This window comes from Miniopterus schreibersii (genome assembly GCF_964146895.1).
Source record: "Miniopterus schreibersii genome assembly, chromosome: 16".
In the NCBI taxonomy this organism is placed as follows: domain Eukaryota; kingdom Metazoa; phylum Chordata; class Mammalia; order Chiroptera; family Miniopteridae; genus Miniopterus; species Miniopterus schreibersii.
The window spans coordinates 30,974,821-30,994,627 of NC_138116.1; the positions used below are offsets into that span (position 1 = coordinate 30,974,821).

General features: G+C 50.5%; 2 protein-coding genes across 5 annotated transcripts in view; one reads left to right on the forward strand and one right to left on the reverse strand.

Annotated features, from left to right (window-relative positions):
• NXN (nucleoredoxin) overlaps positions 1 to 8,362 on the forward strand; it is a 132,955-nt gene extending 124,593 nt beyond the window's left edge. Inside the window, exons 6-8 of the mRNA XM_081162247.1 lie at positions 1,733 to 1,912; positions 3,676 to 3,800; positions 6,791 to 8,362. Of these exons, the coding sequence (XP_081018373.1) occupies positions 1,733 to 1,912; positions 3,676 to 3,800; positions 6,791 to 6,973 (488 nt within the window). The 3' untranslated portion in view covers positions 6,974 to 8,362. The remainder of the gene's footprint in view (positions 1 to 1,732; positions 1,913 to 3,675; positions 3,801 to 6,790) is intronic.
• Positions 8,363 to 12,708: 4,346 nt separating this feature from the next.
• On the reverse strand, positions 12,709 to 19,802 carry MRM3 (mitochondrial rRNA methyltransferase 3). 4 transcript variants are annotated; one of them, XM_081162248.1, is made up of 4 exons: positions 19,460 to 19,802; positions 18,969 to 19,213; positions 16,838 to 17,005; positions 12,709 to 14,832 (listed from the first exon to the last, which is right to left on the reverse strand). In XM_081162248.1, the coding sequence occupies exons 1-4, from the start codon at positions 19,771 to 19,773 to the stop codon at positions 14,294 to 14,296; spliced, it is 1,266 nt and encodes a 421-aa protein (XP_081018374.1). In that variant the 5' UTR covers positions 19,774 to 19,802; the 3' UTR covers positions 12,709 to 14,293. The 4 variants fall into 4 exon arrangements, with proteins under 4 accessions (XP_081018374.1, XP_081018375.1, XP_081018377.1 ...); XM_081162249.1 differs by having other exon boundaries at positions 12,779 to 14,832; positions 18,969 to 19,210; positions 19,460 to 19,799; XM_081162251.1 differs by lacking the exon at positions 19,460 to 19,802 and having other exon boundaries at positions 12,779 to 14,832; positions 19,027 to 19,213.
• Between the last annotated feature and the right edge of the window lie 5 nt (positions 19,803 to 19,807).

Genomic DNA, 19,807 nt, shown 5'->3' on the forward strand with positions numbered 1-19,807 from the left:
ACTGGCCTGGTAGAAGTGGACTTCTTTGCCTTCAGATTTTATTTTTCCTCCCTCTTCTGTCCTCTGTGCCTGTTTACCCTCCACAGACCAACTCAACATCCTACGTCAGGCCGGCTGCTGTGTCTAATCATAGCAGTGGGCAGGCCCCGGTTTAACCCGACACTTGTAATTGCCCAATTTAAGAAATACACTGATTCTCTGATTAAAGAACTTTTGCCAAAGCATTTTTGAGATCGGGCATGGCGATGGGAGGCACCCCTCTGCAGCCCCAGCCTCCGGTAAAGCTGCTGACTCAGAGCCCAGCCCAGTGCTCAGGGATGGAGGCAAACCCAGGCCTCTAGGGAATAATGTGTGGCTGTGAGGATGAGGCTGGAAACGCCCAAGCGTCTTGTGCTCCAACACACAGCTTCCCCAGAGGCCTGGACAGCTCGGAGCGCACCTTAAAGCCCCGTGAGAACGGCTGCGCTGCCCTGAGAATGGCTGTCCCCCAGCGTCCCTGAGAATGGCTGTCCCCCAGGGCCCGTTTCTCTCAGGGCCTGTCCCCTAACACGCCGAGCCGCTTCTAATAGGTGAGAGCACAGTGGATCCGTTTACTCCTTTTGAAGACCGGCCCACCACCACATGCCCGCGGCACCGACTGCCGTGGAAGGTAGAAAACACCAAGGCCACATTTCTGGTACCTCGGCGTACTCCCCATGGAGAAGTAAAATGTCAGTGGAGCAAATTACCGACACAATGCATTGGAATCTATAAATATTAAATTGCTCTGGCTTTCACTTGCCCTTGTACAATTAAAGCTCTGGTCAGCTCCAGAAGATGGGGGCTGGTTAGTGTGAGGTGGGGATGGGGAGGCAAGTGTCCCCAAAGGGTTGAGGCTGATGCCATGGGGTGTGGTCAGCCGGGGGTGGCCCTGGTTTGGGGAGAAGCAGCGAGTGGTGTAAAGAGCAGGGAGGTGGAAAACCCCAATGCAGCTGTAACCCAGGGTGGGGTTGCTCTGGTTTTTCATTTGCAGCTTTATGGTGGGGGTGGAGGGGGTGGGGAGCTTTGTGTTGCATTTCATACCCCAGCCCAGGACTCTACCGTGAGGGCTGCATCGTTGCCATCAGCGTGCTGTTCCCCTCGGAGCTGGTGTTGGAACCTTCCCAGGCAGCAGGGCTGGAGGTGGGGGTGGAGGCCTCTGGCTTGTGGGCAGCCAGCTGTCTTCCTCCTGTTCTGCTGCCTCTCCTGCCCCAGGCTCCTTCGTGACACACCCCCCTTGTGTGGACTCCGCAGCATGGTTGATTTGTGTTGGTTTGTGCGTCTGAACGCTGCCTGGGGGTGTCCTTTTACACCATCAGTTAGGTTGAGGCTCCTGGCAGGTGGGGGCAGTGTTTCCTGCTTTTTGGGATTGGTTAAAGATTTATCCACTGCTTCCATGTGCCAAGACCCCGTGTGAAGTTTTTTAACTACACAACTCACTGATCTTTACATAGTGGGATAAGGTGGGAACTGCAGGGCATCCACCACATGGCCCAGAGTGGTGAAGGGACTTGCCGGGGGTCCCATGGAGAAGGTGTATGCAGACCCAGCGGAGCTCTGCGGCTGTTCAGCGGCTGAGCCTGATTCCGTCCCGAGGCTTTCCTGCTGTTAATCCTGAGCCTATACCTTGTCCCGGGTCCTCCTGGGAACTCTGATTGGGAGCTGACTCCTCCTGCCGGGGCCTGCGGCCAAGTGAGCTCTCTCTCTGTTGCAGGCATCCCCACCCTCATCGTGCTGGACCCGCAGGGGGAGGTGATCACGCGGCAGGGGCGGGTGGAGGTGCTGAATGACGAGGACTGCAGGGAGTTCCCGTGGCACCCCAAGCCCGTGCTGGAGCTGTCCGACTCCAACGCCGTGCAGCTCAACGAGGGCCCCTGCCTCGTCCTTTTTGTCGGTATGGAGCGGGAGGGGTGGGCGGGGGAGGGGCAGGACAGACCTCGTGGGGCATGTCTGTCCCTACACTTCTTTCTGTCACCAAACAATGCGGAGCCTGGGCCTTTGTCTCTCTCTCGGCAGCCTTGCCTTTGACCCCAATGATTTATTCATGGCTCTCCCCCTGTAGGAGGTGTTCTGGGAGCTACTGCTGTGCTTTCCTTCCTAGCTGCTCCCAACTGCCAGCTGGGAAGAATAGGTCAGGCAGGAGATGCCCTGGGCCCCCATGAACAGACCCATTGTTGGAAGGAGGCGGGGCTGCACCACAGCAGCTGCAGGGGCTGGGCCCCTTGGGCTCAGGCTCACCCCGGGCTGCTTCTGCTGATCACCTGTGTTCAAACCATCTGGCTGGGGGCTGCTGGAGCCCTCCCAGCCTCAGGTGGCACCTCTGTGGCCAACTGCCCCCCCTAATCTCCCATGGCTGGCTCACTCTGGCGCTCCGTGGGTGACTGCTGTGAGAGGCAGGAGGGCACAGGAAAATTTACCCTTGGCTCCCTGCAGCCCCATGGGATGACTGATTCTTTCTGCAAACAGAGCATCTGCTGCCCAAGATCAGCCTTACCCTCTACCTTGGAACTTGTTGCTCAGCTCCAATGCAAAATAATTTTGGGTACCAGGAGCATGGCTGAGATGCTGCCATACCCACTTCAGTGAGGCGAGTTTGGGGGTATGTGCAATATCCTCCTGTTCTCTGGAGGTCTGGTTTGGAGACCCCTAGGGAAGGGGGGCAATCTGCAGACATAGGGGATTCTTAAGCGAACTGACTTGCAGCTTCGTCCTGTGCTTAGAGGACAGAGGCTGCCTGGGGAAAGATGGCCTTGGGGTTTTCCTGCCTGCTACAGGCTCCCACACCTTTGTCCTGGGGGATGGGAAACAATTCTGAACTGAGGGACAACTGGGAAATCACTGGCCATCTGCAGATGTGGAAACAGAGTCCTGGAGAAGCAAAGCGAGTTCCCAGCACCATGGGAGCTAATTAGATATGGATCTAGTGTGTCCCACAGAATCTGCATGCTGCAGGCCTGTTGAGTGGTGTGGCATTTCCGGGTGAAAGTTGTCTGCTAGCACCTGGTCCCCCTGCCCCCAGCTCTGCAACTCAGGGATGTCACTCTTGTTCTCAGTTACAGCTTCAGCAGAGTGAGCCCTGGGGCCCCCAGGGTGTGGCTGCTCGGAGGCAAGGGATGCCCCATAGAGGGCTCTGGGGAACCTGGTTGGGTGGTCTCCAGGCAGCAGCCTGTCCCCTCCCAGGTGAGCCTGGCTGTTAGCTGTGCGTCCCCATGGCCACCAAAGCTGCTGACCAGACCACAGTCCTACCCACCACCACCTCCACCTCTGCCATTTTCATCAGTGATCCGAGGTCATGGCATCTCATTCTGTGATTGTGAGAAAATCTACCCGGGACCTCAGGTCCTGGCTTAGGGGAAGCTTAGCTTTCAAGGTGGATTTGTGAAGAGTATAGTGAAAAGGATCACATTTGCTTGGGGCGTCAGTGCTGCTCAGTGAGGTGAGTTGTTCCCGGGAGCGTGGTGCAGGAGAGCACTGTGTGAGCCAGTGAGTACGTGAGGCCCACCCTCGTGCACCCAGGAGGCAAGGCCCGTGTCCCAGGGAAGCTCTCCTTCCTTCAGGGGCTGCCCGGATGGGCGTCCAGGCCCCGGATGCGGGCGCCCGCAGGGGGCACCGCTCGCGGACCAGCCCGCGTGCTTCATGGCTTTCTCTCCACCCCAGATTCTGAGGATGACGGGGAGTCCGAGGCGGCCAAGCAGCTGATCCAGCCGATAGCGGAGAAGATCATCTCCAAGTACAAAGCCAAAGAGGAGGAGGCTCCGCTTCTGTTCTTTGTGGCGGGGGAGGTGAGTGTCGCCTGGGCCAGACCAGGGGCAGGCTTCGAACATGAGTGATGGGCTTTTGGGGATATTAAAGGGGGCCTTGGGGTCTGGGGTGACTGTGTTTCTGGAAGAGCCCACAGACAAATGTGGCGTGAAAAAGTGAGTTACGGAGAACCATTTCCTGCCTTTGCGGCTTCCTCCTTCCATTGTCCTCTCTCTGTGGCCTCAGAGCAGCGGGATGGCTCCCCCCACACACAGGACAGCGCCCCGCACATGTCTCCCAGGCTTCTGGGCAGAGTGGCAGCCACCGAGATCGCGGTCAGCACTCACTCCCTTGGGGTTGGATCCGAACCAGAGCCTTTACAGAGTGTCTGCTGGGTTAGTCCCTCCTCGCTGGCCCGCCAGGCGGGCTCTTCCTGTTACAGGGATTGCGCTGGGGCCACGACTCTGCCTGTGGTTCCCTGGCCAGGCCCAGGAGAGGGCTAAGGTGGGAAACTGCCGACGTCCCTGTCATTCACGCAAGGCCTGTCCCAGGATGCTGGGCTGGGCGGAGCAGAGGACTTTCACAGGGCGAGAGGGCGGGGCCTCCAGCAGGTGTCTGCCTCCCCAAAGGTCAAGGTGTAGGAGGCTCCATCCTGTTGAGTGGGAATCTCCGCCAGATGGCCGAGGTCTGCGCAGGCTCCCTACCTTGGTTCCCACCCCCAGGAGCCACCCTCCGTGCATGCTCCCCCACCTCCCCCACCCAGCCAGGCACTGGCTTTAAGCCCATTATTGACAGCCACACTTTTTGAAGCCCCCCTGTCCTCCTTCCACCCATCTGTACCTCCAGTTGGTTAGAGCCCCCATGCTCATGTCACACTGTGTTTGGATCCCGAGAGGCAGCGGCGGCCAGACACCCTGAGCCAGCACCCATTCATCACCTCCTTGATAGTCTCCTCTGCTAAGCCCTGCTGGGCCCCTTGCAGGCCACTGAAGTCACCCTGCTGGGTCGCCGGGTGGAGGGAACAAAGGTTCACAGGGCCCTTCCTTGAGGCTACACAAGCCCACTCCACACAAAGCACAAATGGAGGCTACTCTGAATTTATTAAACTCTAACCCCTTTCATATGGCTGTGAGAGAAAAGATGGGTACAGAACAGAAAGGGCTGGCTGGGCTGGGGGTGGGGCTGGAGGGTTCCTGTAACTGATGTAGAAATGTGGCTGAAAAAGGAGCATTTGTGGGTTTTCTAAGTACCAGGCACCAAGCCAAGTGCTTCCCCTGCACTATCCCATTTGTCCCCACCTCTCTGGCTGGGATATAATCATTACTGTTTCACAGATGAGGAGAGCGAGGCTCGGAGAAGGTGAGACTGCTCCAGTCTGGTCGGTGGGGCTGAGTGCTGGCTGGCTCTCACGCCTCACCTAGCCCCGTGTGAACTTTTACTAAACCCATTTTACAGGGCAGGAGACCTGGGCTCAGAGAAGTGACTTGCCAAAGTCACACATTCTGTAGACAGCAGAGAGAGGAGTGAGCGTGAGGTTGGTGTGACTGCAGATCAGTGCCCTGCTCCTTTAGTCCTTGTGGTCTAGCAGGGAAGGATGCCGAGAGTTGGACAGAGGAGCTTGGACATCCATTGCTCCAGTTCCCTGCCTGGCTGCCCCACCCTTCCTGTGTGTTTCACCTAAGCTCCTGGCCTTGGCAACTCTCCTGGTTCAGTTCTCTGCCCTCGTGCTCAGAAGCAAGGCAGTGTGGAATGAGGCTGGGCACAGGGCGCTGGAACACCAGGCATTGACTGAGCACCTCTGAGCTCAGGACTCCAGCCCCCTCACATCCCACCCAGGGCTAAGGAGGACCCGTGTTTGTCTCCATCCTGTCCACTCAGGCAGGCAGAAGTCATATCTTCTGAAGCCTTAATAGACATTGAAATTCATCTCCCTGTGGTTTGCTCAGAGGGAGAGGGGAGGGGATGCAATGGGAATTGGATGTACAGCATTTGTCCAGGTGTCTCCCTTCTGTTTATCCTGAAGACTGTTTATTTACCCATACGGAGGGCCTGGATTGGGTAAACAGTGCCAGAGATACTGAATCACCAGCAGTGCTGGGAAGTACATGTTGTTTCTGGGGTGGGGGAAAAAGACGATTACCAATAATCTTCCTAAAGATTTGCCCTTTGAGGAAGGAATTTTTGTTTGTTTGTTTCAGAAACCAGTGAGCTGTAATTTTCACGCCTCTTGCTCACCAGCATTTAAGGCCAGGAATACTCCATGCCCTTTCTTGGCAGGGTGACGCAAGTCTTTTCTTCGGTTTAGAATACTGTACATTTTATAATGAGACAATTTTCTGTTACCTGCTAAATGAGGGTCAGCAGCATAAAACGTAATCCCAAATGATCGGTCTCTTACAAAGTTTCTCCTTGTCTTAGGATTTCCATGTTTGCCTTTGTACTTAATAAAGCTACATCTGGTATTAGGGAAATTCTCCGGGACAATCACTAGGAATATGTGAAAGAGGTCTAGCTTCTTGCTCAGATAAATGCAGCAACCTGTGTAAACTTCAGTAGTATTTCTGTAGCCCTGTCTTCCCATCCGGTTCTGCGATGCTCACCTCCTGAAACCGCAGGGTGGGGTGGGGGCAGTTCTGTTGAAACACATTCAAAGCTGAAGTCCAGATTGGCCTCAGGTAATCCACAGCGGAGCTGCAAATGATTGAGTTGATTGCAAAGGTAAGTAATCAAAGGACATCACATTTTTGCAAAGCAGAGGGTGTGTGAAAGTTGCTTTCATGCTAATAAAGAAAGACTTGCCTGGGGTTTGGGGTGATGCAGAGAGAATTTTAGGAACCAGCCTCCCCCTCTGCAAGGCAGGGGCAGGCTCCACTGCTCCCCATTGTGAGAGCCCATCTTTCCTGGAGGGGGCCCGCTTTTCAGGGTGACGATGGAGTGAGTCCATTCCATGCCATCTGGGGAACCTGGGCCAGGGGTCTCGCTACTCTTTCTTGAAAACTTACGGTTCTCTGTCCCTTCTGGTGACTTCCAGGATGACATGACTGACTCCCTGCGAGATTACACCAACCTGCCCGAGGCTGCCCCTTTGCTCACCATATTGGACATGTCGGCCCGGGCCAAGTACGTGATGGACGTGGAGGAGATCACCCCTGCCATCGTGGAGGCCTTTGTGAATGACTTCCTAGCAGAAAAGCTTAAACCAGAGCCCATCTAGTGGGGCTCCGGCCTCACGAGACGTTATTTAAAACTCAGTCTCCTCCTCCTCCTCCTCCCCTCCCTCCCCTCCACCCATGGACTTTTCCAGCGTGTCCTGAATCACACAACCCAAGTGTCCAACCTCCCTGTGGTGCCTTGTTTTCTGCATTAACTCCTCAGCCAGCGCCCTAGGGCGCGCATCCTCTCAGCAGCAGAAGAACCCACCGTGTTTGGAGACTCTGCTTGGGATTCACGGGGCTGCCGTTACCGGGCCAGAGCTGGAGCTGTGTCACTGTCTGTCACCAGCACTTGGTGAAGTATTTGCCAGGTGTCCTGCCGAGTGAGCGTGAAGGGACAGCGCATGGTGCCCTGGCTCACGGTTCAGTGACACAGGCGGGGCAAGGACAGGGCGGCTGCCTCATTAGGCCTCAGCTTAGAGCTTCTGGTGAGAAGGCCCTTTCTAGGTGACTTTAGTCTGTCTTGGTCTGAGTAGCTTGTCAGTTGGTTCTTGGGCAGGGGATCTCAGATCTCAAAGGAAGCTTGTGTTCTTTTCTGGTGAGAAAAAAAAAAAAAGCTACAGGAATGATTCATATTGTAATTGCTTACTTTGAACTCCTACCATGGGATAAGAGTTCATTCCTCCCTTATCTCTCTTCCTTGATCTTGACCTCTAAGTTTCTGCCTTCTCATATGAACAGCCCCTACCAGCTTGGAATTTTGTTAATAAATTCTTACCCGTGGACATCTTCCCAAGAAGATGCACTTGGCCCTGGTTCTTAGAGGAGCACTGCCTCGCCGTGCTGACCTCTGACTCAGCGCAGCCCTGGGCCTGGGACCACTGGAGCTCTGCCAAGGTGCCTGTGCCCACCCCTGCCATTCCCTTTTCTTTTCAGAGCAGAACTAAAAAGAGACAAATTACCAGAAGCCTAGCTTTTCCCTAAAAACCTGCAGGAAGAGCTGCACCCTAGGGTGGGAGTGAGGGCAGAGGACACGCTGATGAAGAGTAGGCCTGGGATCCACTTTGCTAGGCCCTGGCAGCTTGGCCTCTCCTTATTTGGGCTGAACTCACCACAGAAAGAGTAACATCTGTGTTCTAGGATTTGGGATAGACGGCTTTGCCTGGGGACTTGCAGGGTTTTAGCCTCGCTTCACCAGATGTCAGGGTCTTTAAAGCAATCCCAGGCCTTCCCCTTGGCTCCACTCACAGCACTCTGCCAGCCAAGACCATTTATTTGGAAAACCCAGCCCCCAATTAGCTGTAACACCGTCGCTCCTTGCCGAATTGGATTGTGGATTTGTAGTTCAGAGGTACAAAGTTAGTGGGATTAGACTGTTACTTGATGTCACCAGCCTGAAATGCAGTCACCTAGTGAGAAATAAAGCAGGCATCTCTGGGCATTATCAACCATTTGGCCGCTCCTGTCCTTAATAACAAAAACCTTTTCTCTTGTGGTGCTGTGCTCTCTTAGGAGGTGGGCAGCGGGGGATGGGACATAGGCGATCCTCTCGACTTTCATTGGGTACCTGGTAGCTATGTGTCAGAATTGTCGAGAACCCGGAGACCTAACGCGGTCATCTGTCAAATCCTCCAGAAGCCGGCAAGCTCGTTCAGATTAGAGCGCCAGAGGCAGATCCCTGCTGGAGGTCTGGCTGCCATCCCTCCCAGTTCTACTCGCCCTTGCAGGCGGTGGATTCTCAGATGAGACATCCTGTGGACACATCTTCATTCCCTCCCAACTGGGGAGCAGGTGCCCTAAAGCTGAAGTCCAGGTGGGGAAACAAGGAACCCTGCATGTGTCTCCATGTGATGAATGGAGCAATAGTTGGAGACCATCAAACCTAGCTCTATCTTAGGGCTGGGGCTTCTCTGGAGGGTGAATTGGGGGTGTGGACAAGTTGAGGTGCATCTCGCTTGGAAGATGGGCAGGATTTCTGTCTGTACCCTGTATCATGATGACCTTGGAGGAAAGGTGGCCTTGTAGCAGCCACTTATCTTCTGGGGTGGAAGAAACAAAGTCCAGTGAGGAGTCCCTGTCTTTGCAGCAGAAAAATTAGGTCATCTGTGGTCCTTCTTTGGCTATTACAGGGCTTACTGAACTACCTGCCACTAATGTCAACTGGCTCGTTGACGCCAGAACTCCCCTTTGAGAGTGGGTGTGCAGGTTAAGATCAGTAGGAAGCTTCACTAAAAAGGTGCATTTGGTTTATATAATGGCGGGCTCTGGGGGAAATGCTGGGGGAGGAGCGCTTGGCCAGTGCCAGTGAAATCTCCCTGTCTTGATAGCGCAAGAGATCTTAAAGGTTATTGGTGCAGACGAAGTGGGTGGCTTCTTAATTTCCACTAAGCACCTCCAAAATACCTTAAAATTCTTGTCGCTAATTGGAAGCAGGTTAAAACACCAGCTGTCGCATATTCAAGGGTTTCCGACAGCAGCTAAGGAAACCATGCCCTGCAGCTTGAGGCAGGATGGTGGTTGTAAAAATGCCACCCTGGGGTTCCAGATTTGTGTTCACCACAATGACTTCCAGATTGAGTCTTCCAGTTTTCACAACAGAGATGAGATTTTTTTTTTTTTTTTTACCTGTCCCCAACAATAAAGATCTGCTTGTTGGGGGCTGTATTACAATGGGCAGCTGCAGATGCCAGAGGGCAACTAAAAACCTTTGCAGCTCCTACACATGGGTCCTTGAAATCAATGGCACTCACTTATCCAAGCACAGGGAGCCAGTACCGCTTTTTTGGCATCAGCCAAGCTTCAAGTGGTAATTTTCAGCCAGACTTTGTTTTTTCCTGTTGCCTAATTAAAGACACTGAAAAGCTGTTCTCTCCTCCTGCCGCCTTTTTCCGGGGCAGCAAAATGAATTCTGCAAAGATGTGATGACATAGTAGGGTATGGTCCAGGGACAGATCTGCCAGATCTAAGAAGCTATTGCTCTGTCACCTGAGGGAGAAAACCACACGTGTGCGTGCGCGTGAGGAAAGGCTGTACACTCGAATTACAGCGCTGGGGAACCTGAGCGAGTGTCTGGTCCGTGCCCCTCTGGTCACCAGGGTGTGCACACATTCTGTTCCGTCATTTGCCCTGGTTAGTCTGGGCAGGCCCATGCTTGCCTCATAGGACAGAGGTGCCACCACAGTAGATTGCGGGGAGGCTCAGCAGCGCCCTCTGCAGCTTTTCTCAGGGTGCCTCTTCGTGAACCAAGGACTGGCAGAGGCCCAGGCTCAGGCGGAGCTTTCAGATTCCCTCTGAAGCAGCTCGGCTGAAGTGAGCACTGAGCCCTGGTCCCTCTTTGCTGATACCGACAGGGGCGAGAACACCCCCTGCTTTCCTCCAGGAAGGCTGCTCCAGGGAGAATTCTTTGGGGACAAATGGCTGTTATTAGCTTCATTATGGCACTAATGGTTCATGTGCAAAGGGTGAAATATTTCCCAAGAAACAAAGTTTGTATGTAGGGAAATTTTATATTGGGTCTGCTCTATGGCTAGGGTTTCTCCTACTGGGGGAAATAGGATATTAGGATGCTCTATACACACCCTCTAAGTGAAAGCATGAAATAAATAGGCTTCATTTTCAAGACATAAGTATGTCTCACTCCCTTGGTGTTTGGAGTACTTCCCAAGGCAGGAAATGTGCTGTTAAATTTGAGTAGGACTTGTTCAGACGGACTGCTAGGTTTCCATTCAATAATGTGCCAAGGAATAAAAGCCTCTGTCCCCAGGCCAGCAGGCCAGTGAGAAGCCCAAAGGAGACAGCCTCAAATCTGGATTTGTGGGTGCTCGTGCCTCACACATAAGTCACCCACAAGGGCTAGAACTCAGATACAGCAGGAGGCAGGACCTCAGGACCAGGGCCATAAACTAAGTCTTTGGACATCAGAGGGTATGGGAGTGCCTGACCAATCAGGAGCCACTCTGAAGCAGTCAGTTGGTATGTGGTGTAAGGGAGGCTTGGAGGCCAGACCCTGCTGCAGCCATGTCACCTCCCAGCCTTTGTTCCCTTCTTGCATTTTGAGGGAGCAGCAGCTTTGGTGATAGCCCTCTCCAACTATGAGGCTTCAATGGAAAAAAGCAGCTCTTCCTTACAAATGTATTGAGAACAGAAATACCATCCGTAACGTGTTTAGATTTTTCAGTCGTACTTGGCCTTTGGGCAGCAGCCCGGGCTTCCGGAGGCCTTCAGTGAGAGCTCGGCTCGCAGCTGCTCCCGGCTGCTCCCGTGCAACACGGCAACCTAGTTCAGAGACCAAGTCATCCAGAGCAGTTGTCCTGACTCATCCACTAATTTGGCTTGTAGCTTAGTACCTTTGTGTGTTAACTGATGAAAAGAGAAAAAAAGTATTATCTTAAAGTTTAAAGGTGTCTACATGAGTGTTTCCTAAAAATAATGTAAAAGGTGAGCCAGTCAGGTCTGCTCCTGCAGGACGGCAGAGGTGGCTTGGGGCAGCCAGGGCTTTTCAGCACTAGCCAGGGAACCCTGGCTGAGGTGCTGTTTTGGGAGTCTTTGGTGGCAGAATGACAAGAGATAAATGCAGCTCAGCTTGGATGGTGGTGACATCTGGTGTTTGCTGTTAGCCCTGGGGCAAGCGGTGGGTCCCAGGTGGAACCAGTCCCAAGGTCTGTTCATCCTCTGGGCCTTCATGTGGGAGCAGCTGTGATGGGGAAGGAAAGGCTTCAGCTCCCCCTGCCCTGAAGCTCCACGCCCAGGGCGAGGCAGTGGGTCCCCAGTGTGGCACAGGGACATCAGCATTAGCCCAAAGCTGCTTTCTCAGAGCTGCATTCAAAGGGAAAAGTTGTGCTAGTTTTACTGTTTTGCTGTGACCATTTCCCATGTCTATGCATTTTCTCCTTAGTTTTTGGTCCACTGTCCTCCTACACTTCAGATTCTGACGAGAGAATGAGTGACAGTTTGGATGAGTTTCCAACTTCAACACCTTTGAGCACAAATGGCTTGCAAAACGCCCTGCAGTGGAGGGAGGCTTTACACTCCATCCTTTCTTCAACTTCAACCCAGGACGAATCCCCACCCTCCTCAGGGTTGGGAATGGTTTTGAGGCGTGGCTGCCACCTTGTGGCAGAAGCCATGTTACAGCTGCGCTCACACACAAAGGCAAGGAGCCCCTGGCCAACCTTGACAGCTGCTTTCAGCAAAGCAGTTTTAATCCTCACCTGAGGATATTTTTCCATTGCTTTTCAGAGAAGGGGAGGGAGAAACATCGATGAGAGAGAGACATCAACTGGTTGCCTCCCACACGTGCCCCGACTAGAGCTGGGGATCGAGCCTGCAATTGAGGTACATGCCCTTGGCTGGAACAGAACCCCGGGACCCTTCAGTCCACAGGCTGACGCTCTAACCACTGAGCCAAACCAGCCAGGGCCAGCCAAGCAGTATTTTGCTTGTCATATACTGCTCAGTAGCTATTTCCTGGGGAAATGGTGACAGAACAAACGTTGGCCTCAAAATTGGGAAGAATTCAAGGTAACAATTTGCCAGTATTAGTCTACAAACAAGAACATCGCCACTTGCTTCCTTTGCAGTCATTTGAAAGAAAGGAAAACTTGCCCTCCCCTCTGTTCAATTATACCCATAAAAATACAAAAGGAACTCCCAGGCACGGTATAAAGGGCACTGACCACAAAGTAAAAGCGATATACATTCCATTTCCATCTCACACCCAGGATAAGACTTAGAACTACCAGGTATACTGTTTTGCACTTTGTTTTTCTGAGCAAGGACAAGGGATAGGATTTGTTTTCATTGATCTTTACTGTGTAACAATCAGGAAGAGTAACCCAGGGACAGACACTGCAGACTGGTTTCATGCTGGGCACAAGCTTCCTTTTAATGACTTGTTTCTTTAGCACTTTTCCAAGGTGTTGAGACCAAATGTCAAGAGTAGTGGTAGTTTTCTGGACTGCCTCCCAGATTTAGCCTGCTGGTGTGATGGGCATTGTGGCTGTGAAGCTGGCAGACTAGGCCCAGCCTTTGTGGGCTCATCTACTTCCTAAAAGCTGCCAGTCTTAAAAACAATCTGTGGGCCACTTGCATGGGACATTCGTGTGGGGCAGGCCCAGACCAGAGGGTGGCACCAGACCAGCAGTTCTGGTAAGCCTGGGAGAGTACCGCTAAACAGATTGTTCCTGCAAAAACCCCTCCCCTCAAACATGCCAAAGCAATCCTACCCTGCCACTCGGGGCATGAGTCATACTTGATCTTTTGTTTCTCTTGAAAGGAAGTTTAACCAGGGACCTGGGGGAGCCAAAGGGGAAGGAAGGAGGATCAGTTTCTCTTGGGCATGCCAGCAACTCAACTTCCCTGGAATGAGCAGCTAAAGGGCTCCCAAGGAATCCTAACCATTACAGGAGCCACTGTACAGAAGGGATGCAGTAAAACTACACTACTAGTGTCTTCAACTCCAACCATATTCTCTATGGTTGCAAAAGCACTGCATGAAATAGGCCCCATACTTTAGTCTCACCCACCCTCTTCCCATAGTGATTAAAACACAGCGATTACTATCTGCATTTACCCTCATGTTCTTGGCTACACCCCAGCTAGCACCCGGTTAGGATCCAGTTTGCCCTTGTCCCCTGGGGGTTTGACAGAGAGGGTCTTGCTGCAGTGTTGGGGGCCCAAGGGTCCCAAGCTCTCATCCTCAGAACCTCAGCCTCTCTCCCATCACAGGCGCCCTCTGTTCACACAGCAACCAGGAGTGTTGGCATTTTCCTAAGCAGTTCTGTTCCTCTGTGCAGGAGAGGGGATTAATGTAAATAAGTAACTCCAGTCATTGCATTTAACCAAAAGTGTTAAAGTAGGACTAACAGCAGGAAGCAAGTAAAAAGAGTACAGCTTTCCTGACAGACACAGGATTAAGCGGAAGATTTTAAAGCTGTTTCCTCCTTTTCTGAACAAAGAGTCCTCAAAAAGATTACCTGCAGAGGCGCTAAGAAGGTATAATACCACTTGATGAACTAAGTTGTTTCTACCAGCTGTTTCACCAGAAATGGGGGGAAATCATGTTAAACATACACAACAGCTGTTTGAGTCAGGGCCTGAACAATTTTAAAGACTGACACAGTCAAGTGGAAAGAACAGCTAGCAACTGAATACCATTACCGGTAGCCTTCACATATAAAAAATTGGGGGGCTCTCAGGAAGAATTTTGACCTTTGTTATTTTTGAGAATGAGCAGAAATTCAAGGACATTTTTATTTTTCCAATAAACATCCAACAGCATCATGCCTACCTGCTGGGAAGCCACAATTACCAGCTCTGCCAGCCTAACAATATAGGAGGAACTGGAGACAACCTCAAACCATGGATGACTTCCATGTCCCCTCTCAGTGGTAACTCCTGTCCCTGCTCATGTGTTCCGCCCTTAACCGCAGTTGTCTTTTCCCTTCAAAGAGTAGGATGCTGGCAGCCATGGCCGAGTTTAGGCTGTCCACACCAGGCACCACAGGGATCAGCAGCCTCTTGCCCCCGGTGCTCTCGGCCAACTGCAGGGACTCCAGGCTCACGCCATGGGTCTCCCCACCTATGACCACAGCTGCTGGTGCCTCTGTCCAGTCCAAGTCATACCTCTGGACCTCAAGTTCAGGGAGCCAGTCTTTACTGGCTTCAGTTTCTAGATCCTCCTCCTCCTCCTCATATTTGTGATGCTTCGAGAGTTGTTGGTCAGAGACCCAGCCATGGTCACTGGCTTTATTAGATATCTGGGCCTGGGCATAAAGGCCACAGTTGTCTGCCACATAGACCCGGGTATCGTCAGGCAAGTAGTTGGGCACTGTTTCCCAGTCCAGATTGTTGAAGATGGGCACCTGGAAATGCGCACCCATACCTGCCCGCAGCACTTTGGGCTCCCAGGCATCCACACAGCCTAGAAAATAAATGACAGGATCCAATTAAGATTACAAACCTTGCCAGATGAGGGGACTCAATAGTAAACCAGATTAATTCTGGATCAGGAGATAAAGCAAAAAATGTCCTACTGTAGCCTTGATAGCTGGCAGCTCTGCCTCCCCCATATGGCACTGTCCAGCAAAGGGACTTCCTGCTAGGAGGAATTCCTGCTAGTGCTGAAACAAATTTCATTCATCCCTTCAACACTTACCATACACATCTGCCAGACATTGTCCAGGAGATGCAAAGAGCATTAAAGTCCTCAACCTCAAGGAGCTCATGATACAGAAGCAGCACGAACAGGGTAACTGAAAGCCCTGTACAAAGCGGGACTATCAAGAAAAACACCCCAGAGAACATGATACTGAGCTGGATCTTGAAGGACAGGAGGATCTTGTTGGAGAAAGGCCCAGGCACAGGACAAAGTTACAGAAGGGGGCAGAGTGCCACAGTCCAAGCACTTTAAGGTGGATCAGGAAAACTGACAGGTAGGTGTGGTGGGAGATAAGATGGGAGGCAGCAAGGACTAATTTAAAGGAAGCTGGGCATGAGGAGTTTAGGATTTTATCTAGAAGACAAATGACATTGAAGGATTTTTAAAGCAGTGACAGAATCTGGTTTATGTTTTAGACCCATTTGAATCTGGATTGGAGCAGGGAAGATGGGGAAATTAGATTGGAGGCAATTACAGTAATCCAGGGAGAACCAAGGCAACAGCCTTGTCATTCACGTGCACACCTGCTCTTACAGTAAGGCTAAAAGGACTCTTTTATGTACAGGCATGTGCTAGGCCCAGCCACTTATATGCACTGGCAGACACTTTGCTTTTCCCAGAACCACAGGCTGGAAAAGACATCAGGACCAGGGCACCACAAATCTACCATCCTCCCCTGACTTGTTAGCACAAGCCTCCTTATTACAAGTTATTTTTAAAGAGGTGCCCAGATTCATGAGGAGAGCTGTCTAGTGTGTCCCCTCTACTTGGGGAGCATAGGGTAAGATGAGACTCCCTCCCTCATCCTCGAGTCCTCAATACTGGACACCACACCAAGGGTTCCCTTCCACTCATACACCAGCACCAGCATCACTGTGAAAACATCACTTGGACTCTACAGGTACACTTCCAAAACCACACCTGCTCTCATAGCTCTTACCGATGGGGCAGGTAAGTGGGTACTGATGATGGAACCCCAGCACCTACCTCCCATGCTGCAGAGAAATGCACTCCAACAACGTGTGACTGGGGGAAGAGTTGAGCAATTTAGGCAAGTCTCAGCAATGGGTGCTAATATTAGTTTACATTGGAAGGTAACTTGAGTGTTTCTGATGAATGATCCTCTCCCTCCCACCCTCCCCCTAAGTTGTAATAGGCACTTAAGGCTTGTCCCAACTGTTAGGCAAGTCTGTTTAGAACCAAGCTTACTAATCCCCATTTCTATTAAGAGGAGACAGGAAAAAAAAAATGTAATGAGGCTAATTTGTGTGGGGGGGGTGTTTGACTTCTGAGGCTAAGGGAAACCTATCAAAATTTCATAATTGCACCCTGTTGAAATCATTCATGTCAGAGAATTAGGAATGTCAAGGAATTAGAAAGGTCTCATATACCCAACAATTTGGGAACTCAAGATCATTAAATAAAGTACTTGAAACCAAGTGTTAAAACTGGCATCTACTTTCCCTGATTGATTTTAAGTTCTTTCTTTAAGAACCTAGCAGGTGTCAAAATAATTTTAAAAGATAATCAACATTTACTGAATTGCTATGTTCCAGGCACTGTATATGCATCATGTCACTCAATCCTCAAAACAACCCTACCAGGTAGATTCTGTTATCATACCCACATTATAGACGAGGAAGCTGACACTCAGAATATTGCTCACAGAAATGTAGCTAATAACAGACAGATCAAAGATTCAAATCCAGGTATATCTGCCCAGAGCCAGCTTACTTGCAAATGGCCACCCAGTCACACGCACTCTTACCTTTGGTGAGTAATACTTTGCTGCAGCCTGCCCCAGCAGCAGATCTCAGAACTGTCCCCAGGTTCCCAGGGTCACGGAGATTGTCACAAATCAACAATAAGGGCAGTGAATGGCGAAGCTGAGTCTCTGGGAATGTCATCTTAACATGGTCAGGTTTGGCAAAAATCCCTGAGGAAACAAAACAGGCAGTTCACTCGTCTGATGTGGACATGGGGAATAATTAGACTTTTCATTTACTTATCACTTCCTATATTCTTAATTACATGAATGCATTCTGACTGAAAGAATTAAAAGATAAAGTCCCATCAGTGATCCCCTGCATACTTGCTTTCAATCTTGGAGTCTATCCTGTCCTTTCAGAACTTGTTCCATGCAGCTGCTTATATATATGTACACCTACCCATATATAGGTGCTTTTACATTAAAAAAAAAACCCACCCATCCTCTTTATTACTCTAATCTACCTACCTCTTTAGCACATTTTGGAGAACTTACCATGCCAATACACTTGAAGCCAGCTTATTCTTTTAAGTGCTGCGTGTTATTTTGTAACTTGAATGTACCACATTTAACTCTCCCTCAACTAACATTTAGATTTCTTTCAGTTTTCCCTATTATAAACAACCCTGCAATAAACATCCCTGTATGACTCTTTATACATATGTCCAAATACTTCCCTAAGAAAAACACCTATACGTGAAACGAATAAATGAGGTGTGTGTACTATTAATGTTAACTACCAAACTGCCCTCCCCACAAACTATTCCAGTTTGTTCACACCAAGAACACATACACACACCTGTACCTACCCTATCAATGAAGGCAACAGAATGGTATCAGGCATGTGTGTATTGTAAAAAGATCCTGCACTTAAGAGTCACAGGAAGCCACCAGAGCATTCGGTTGGGCAGGGAACCTCAGAAGTTATCTTTAACTTCTACTTGAACTGCTGAAGTGATGAAAGCTCACAACTTCCAGAGTCCCCACTTACGTTACTGGATGTAAGTCTGACAGGTAGTGCTAAATCTTATCTATTTCTCCCTTTATGCTCCTCCTTAAATCTGACATAAAACATGATAAGGATATGCTAAATAATATATATTTTTAAAAGCCATGAAATCCCACAAACAGTCATAGTGATGAAGGGGCTACAGAAATCCAGGATGGGCTGACCACTGTTAGCACACATGCCCTAAGTGGCAAGCACGGTAAAAATGAGCGATACTTTCACTGTAGCATGAGGTAGTGATTAAGGTGTAGCTAATAAGAGTACAGTTAGCTAGACCAGGTAGAAAACTGTAATAGTCCAAGTTCCCACCCTAGGGGAGAGTTCTGAGCACAGAGGCATAGATCTCTGTGACTTGCTGGGTTACAGAAACAAAATAGTCCCCAGAATTTTCTCTCCCAACTAATAGTTGCACAGTGAGCCCACTATAGGGAAGAGGCACAACTGGTATGATGGGCCCTGGACCAAACATTCGAGTCTTGAAGATAATTCCCCCACCCCAACTGTCCCTTACTATTTAAGGGAAACCTCTACACTTACCACCATTCAATTCTCAGATCTTAAATATAGCTCCAATGTCAAAAGGGTATATAGAATTTAGTCTTTCCATATTTAGAAAAAGCTTTCTAAGTGCTAACAGATATCACAGTTACATAAAACCTTAAGTTAAACTTAACCAAATGAAGACAAGGTTTCCTGTTCAATGGGCTAAACAGGGCAATAAATTGTAGCTTACTGCTCCTACCTGCTTCTAGAAAAAGGGAGTCAATGAGAGGTATCACCACATTGGCAGAGGTTTTGTGAAAATGGAGGCCTAAATCTTTTGGTAAACATTTTCTTAATTTTTGGTTGGACATTAAAGGTTGAAGAAGTGACCTAAAAAAAAATAAGGTGTGAGGAATAAAGAGCCATAATACAAATGATAATGAAAAACTGGCTTCAGGTTCCACTAAAAATACTATAAGGTGCACCATTTATGTAAGATTTGAGAACTATTTTTCTGGGAATCTTAAGAAAAGGTTACGCAATGACATTTTGGTTTAAATAAAATTTGTTACCCTAACACAAGTATAAACAAATAATCCTAGGTCTCTACTTCTAGTGACACACTGTATAACCACTGACCCATTATTCCTTGTGGCGTTACTAGGTCGGACCATTCCTTGATATCCTCAAACTTCACCTTAATGAGGCTGACACCTTTCAGCTTATCAATGGGCAGCTCCTTTAGGTATTCCAGACGACTAAAGAAGAAAACTTGCGGCACAGCACCAGCCTTGAGAGCGTCTGCGATCAGCCTGCGCCCTTCCAGCAGGATCTTCCCTTCCCTTTCCCGAAATGACCTGGACTTAACTATGGTCATTACACTGCTGTGGGTGGAAACAAAAACACTGGTAATTACCAAACACCCCAGATACGGAGATACACCTAGTTCTAACATACGCAGAGACAGAAGCAAACTTATTCCGAGGGAGATACTAGTTCTCCCTCGGTGCATAATAAAAACCAGCGGATGGTACTGGAATAAGTCCTCTCACTGGAGGAACGAGGTTAAGGTCCCGCTGTGGGGCGGCAAGAGAAACAGGAATACTCCACACGGCTTAGGAACACATCACCTCAGCCTTTTGTCCCCGCGTACGGCCTTATCGTAGCGAAGCCCCGACTCTTCCCAAGAGCTTGGCGTCTGGGATGGGGGCACCTGAGGCGGCTGCTTCAGCCGCTGCACGTGGGGAGTGGCCTCAGCCGCCGCCTTCCGGGGCTGCTTCCCGGGATCGGGCTTCCGGTCCACCACCTGTCCGGACGGAAACAACACTTTCACGGGGCTCCGCCGCAGCGCCCGGACCCAGCGCCGGGCGTCGAGGTCCCAAGTCTGCACCACCGGCAGCAACGGCCGCGCAGCCCACCCTGCGCTCTTCACCAGGATCGCCATCTTCCCCGGCGCCGTAGGTGCGTCACGAACGTGC

Excerpts from the sequence above, each read along its gene's own strand:
- MRM3 (XM_081162248.1), bottom strand. The coding sequence starts at position 19,773 with ATGGCGATCCTGGTGAAGAGCGCAGGGTGGGCTGCGCGGCCGTTGCTG. Across the intron at positions 19,214-19,459 it reads CGCGGGGACAAAAGGCTGAG|CAGTGTAATGACCATAGTTA; the intron begins GTGATGTGTTCC and ends TTCCACCCACAG. Across the intron at positions 17,006-18,968 it reads AACGCCACAAGGAATAATGG|GGATTTTTGCCAAACCTGAC; the intron begins GTCAGTGGTTAT and ends TTGTTTCCTCAG.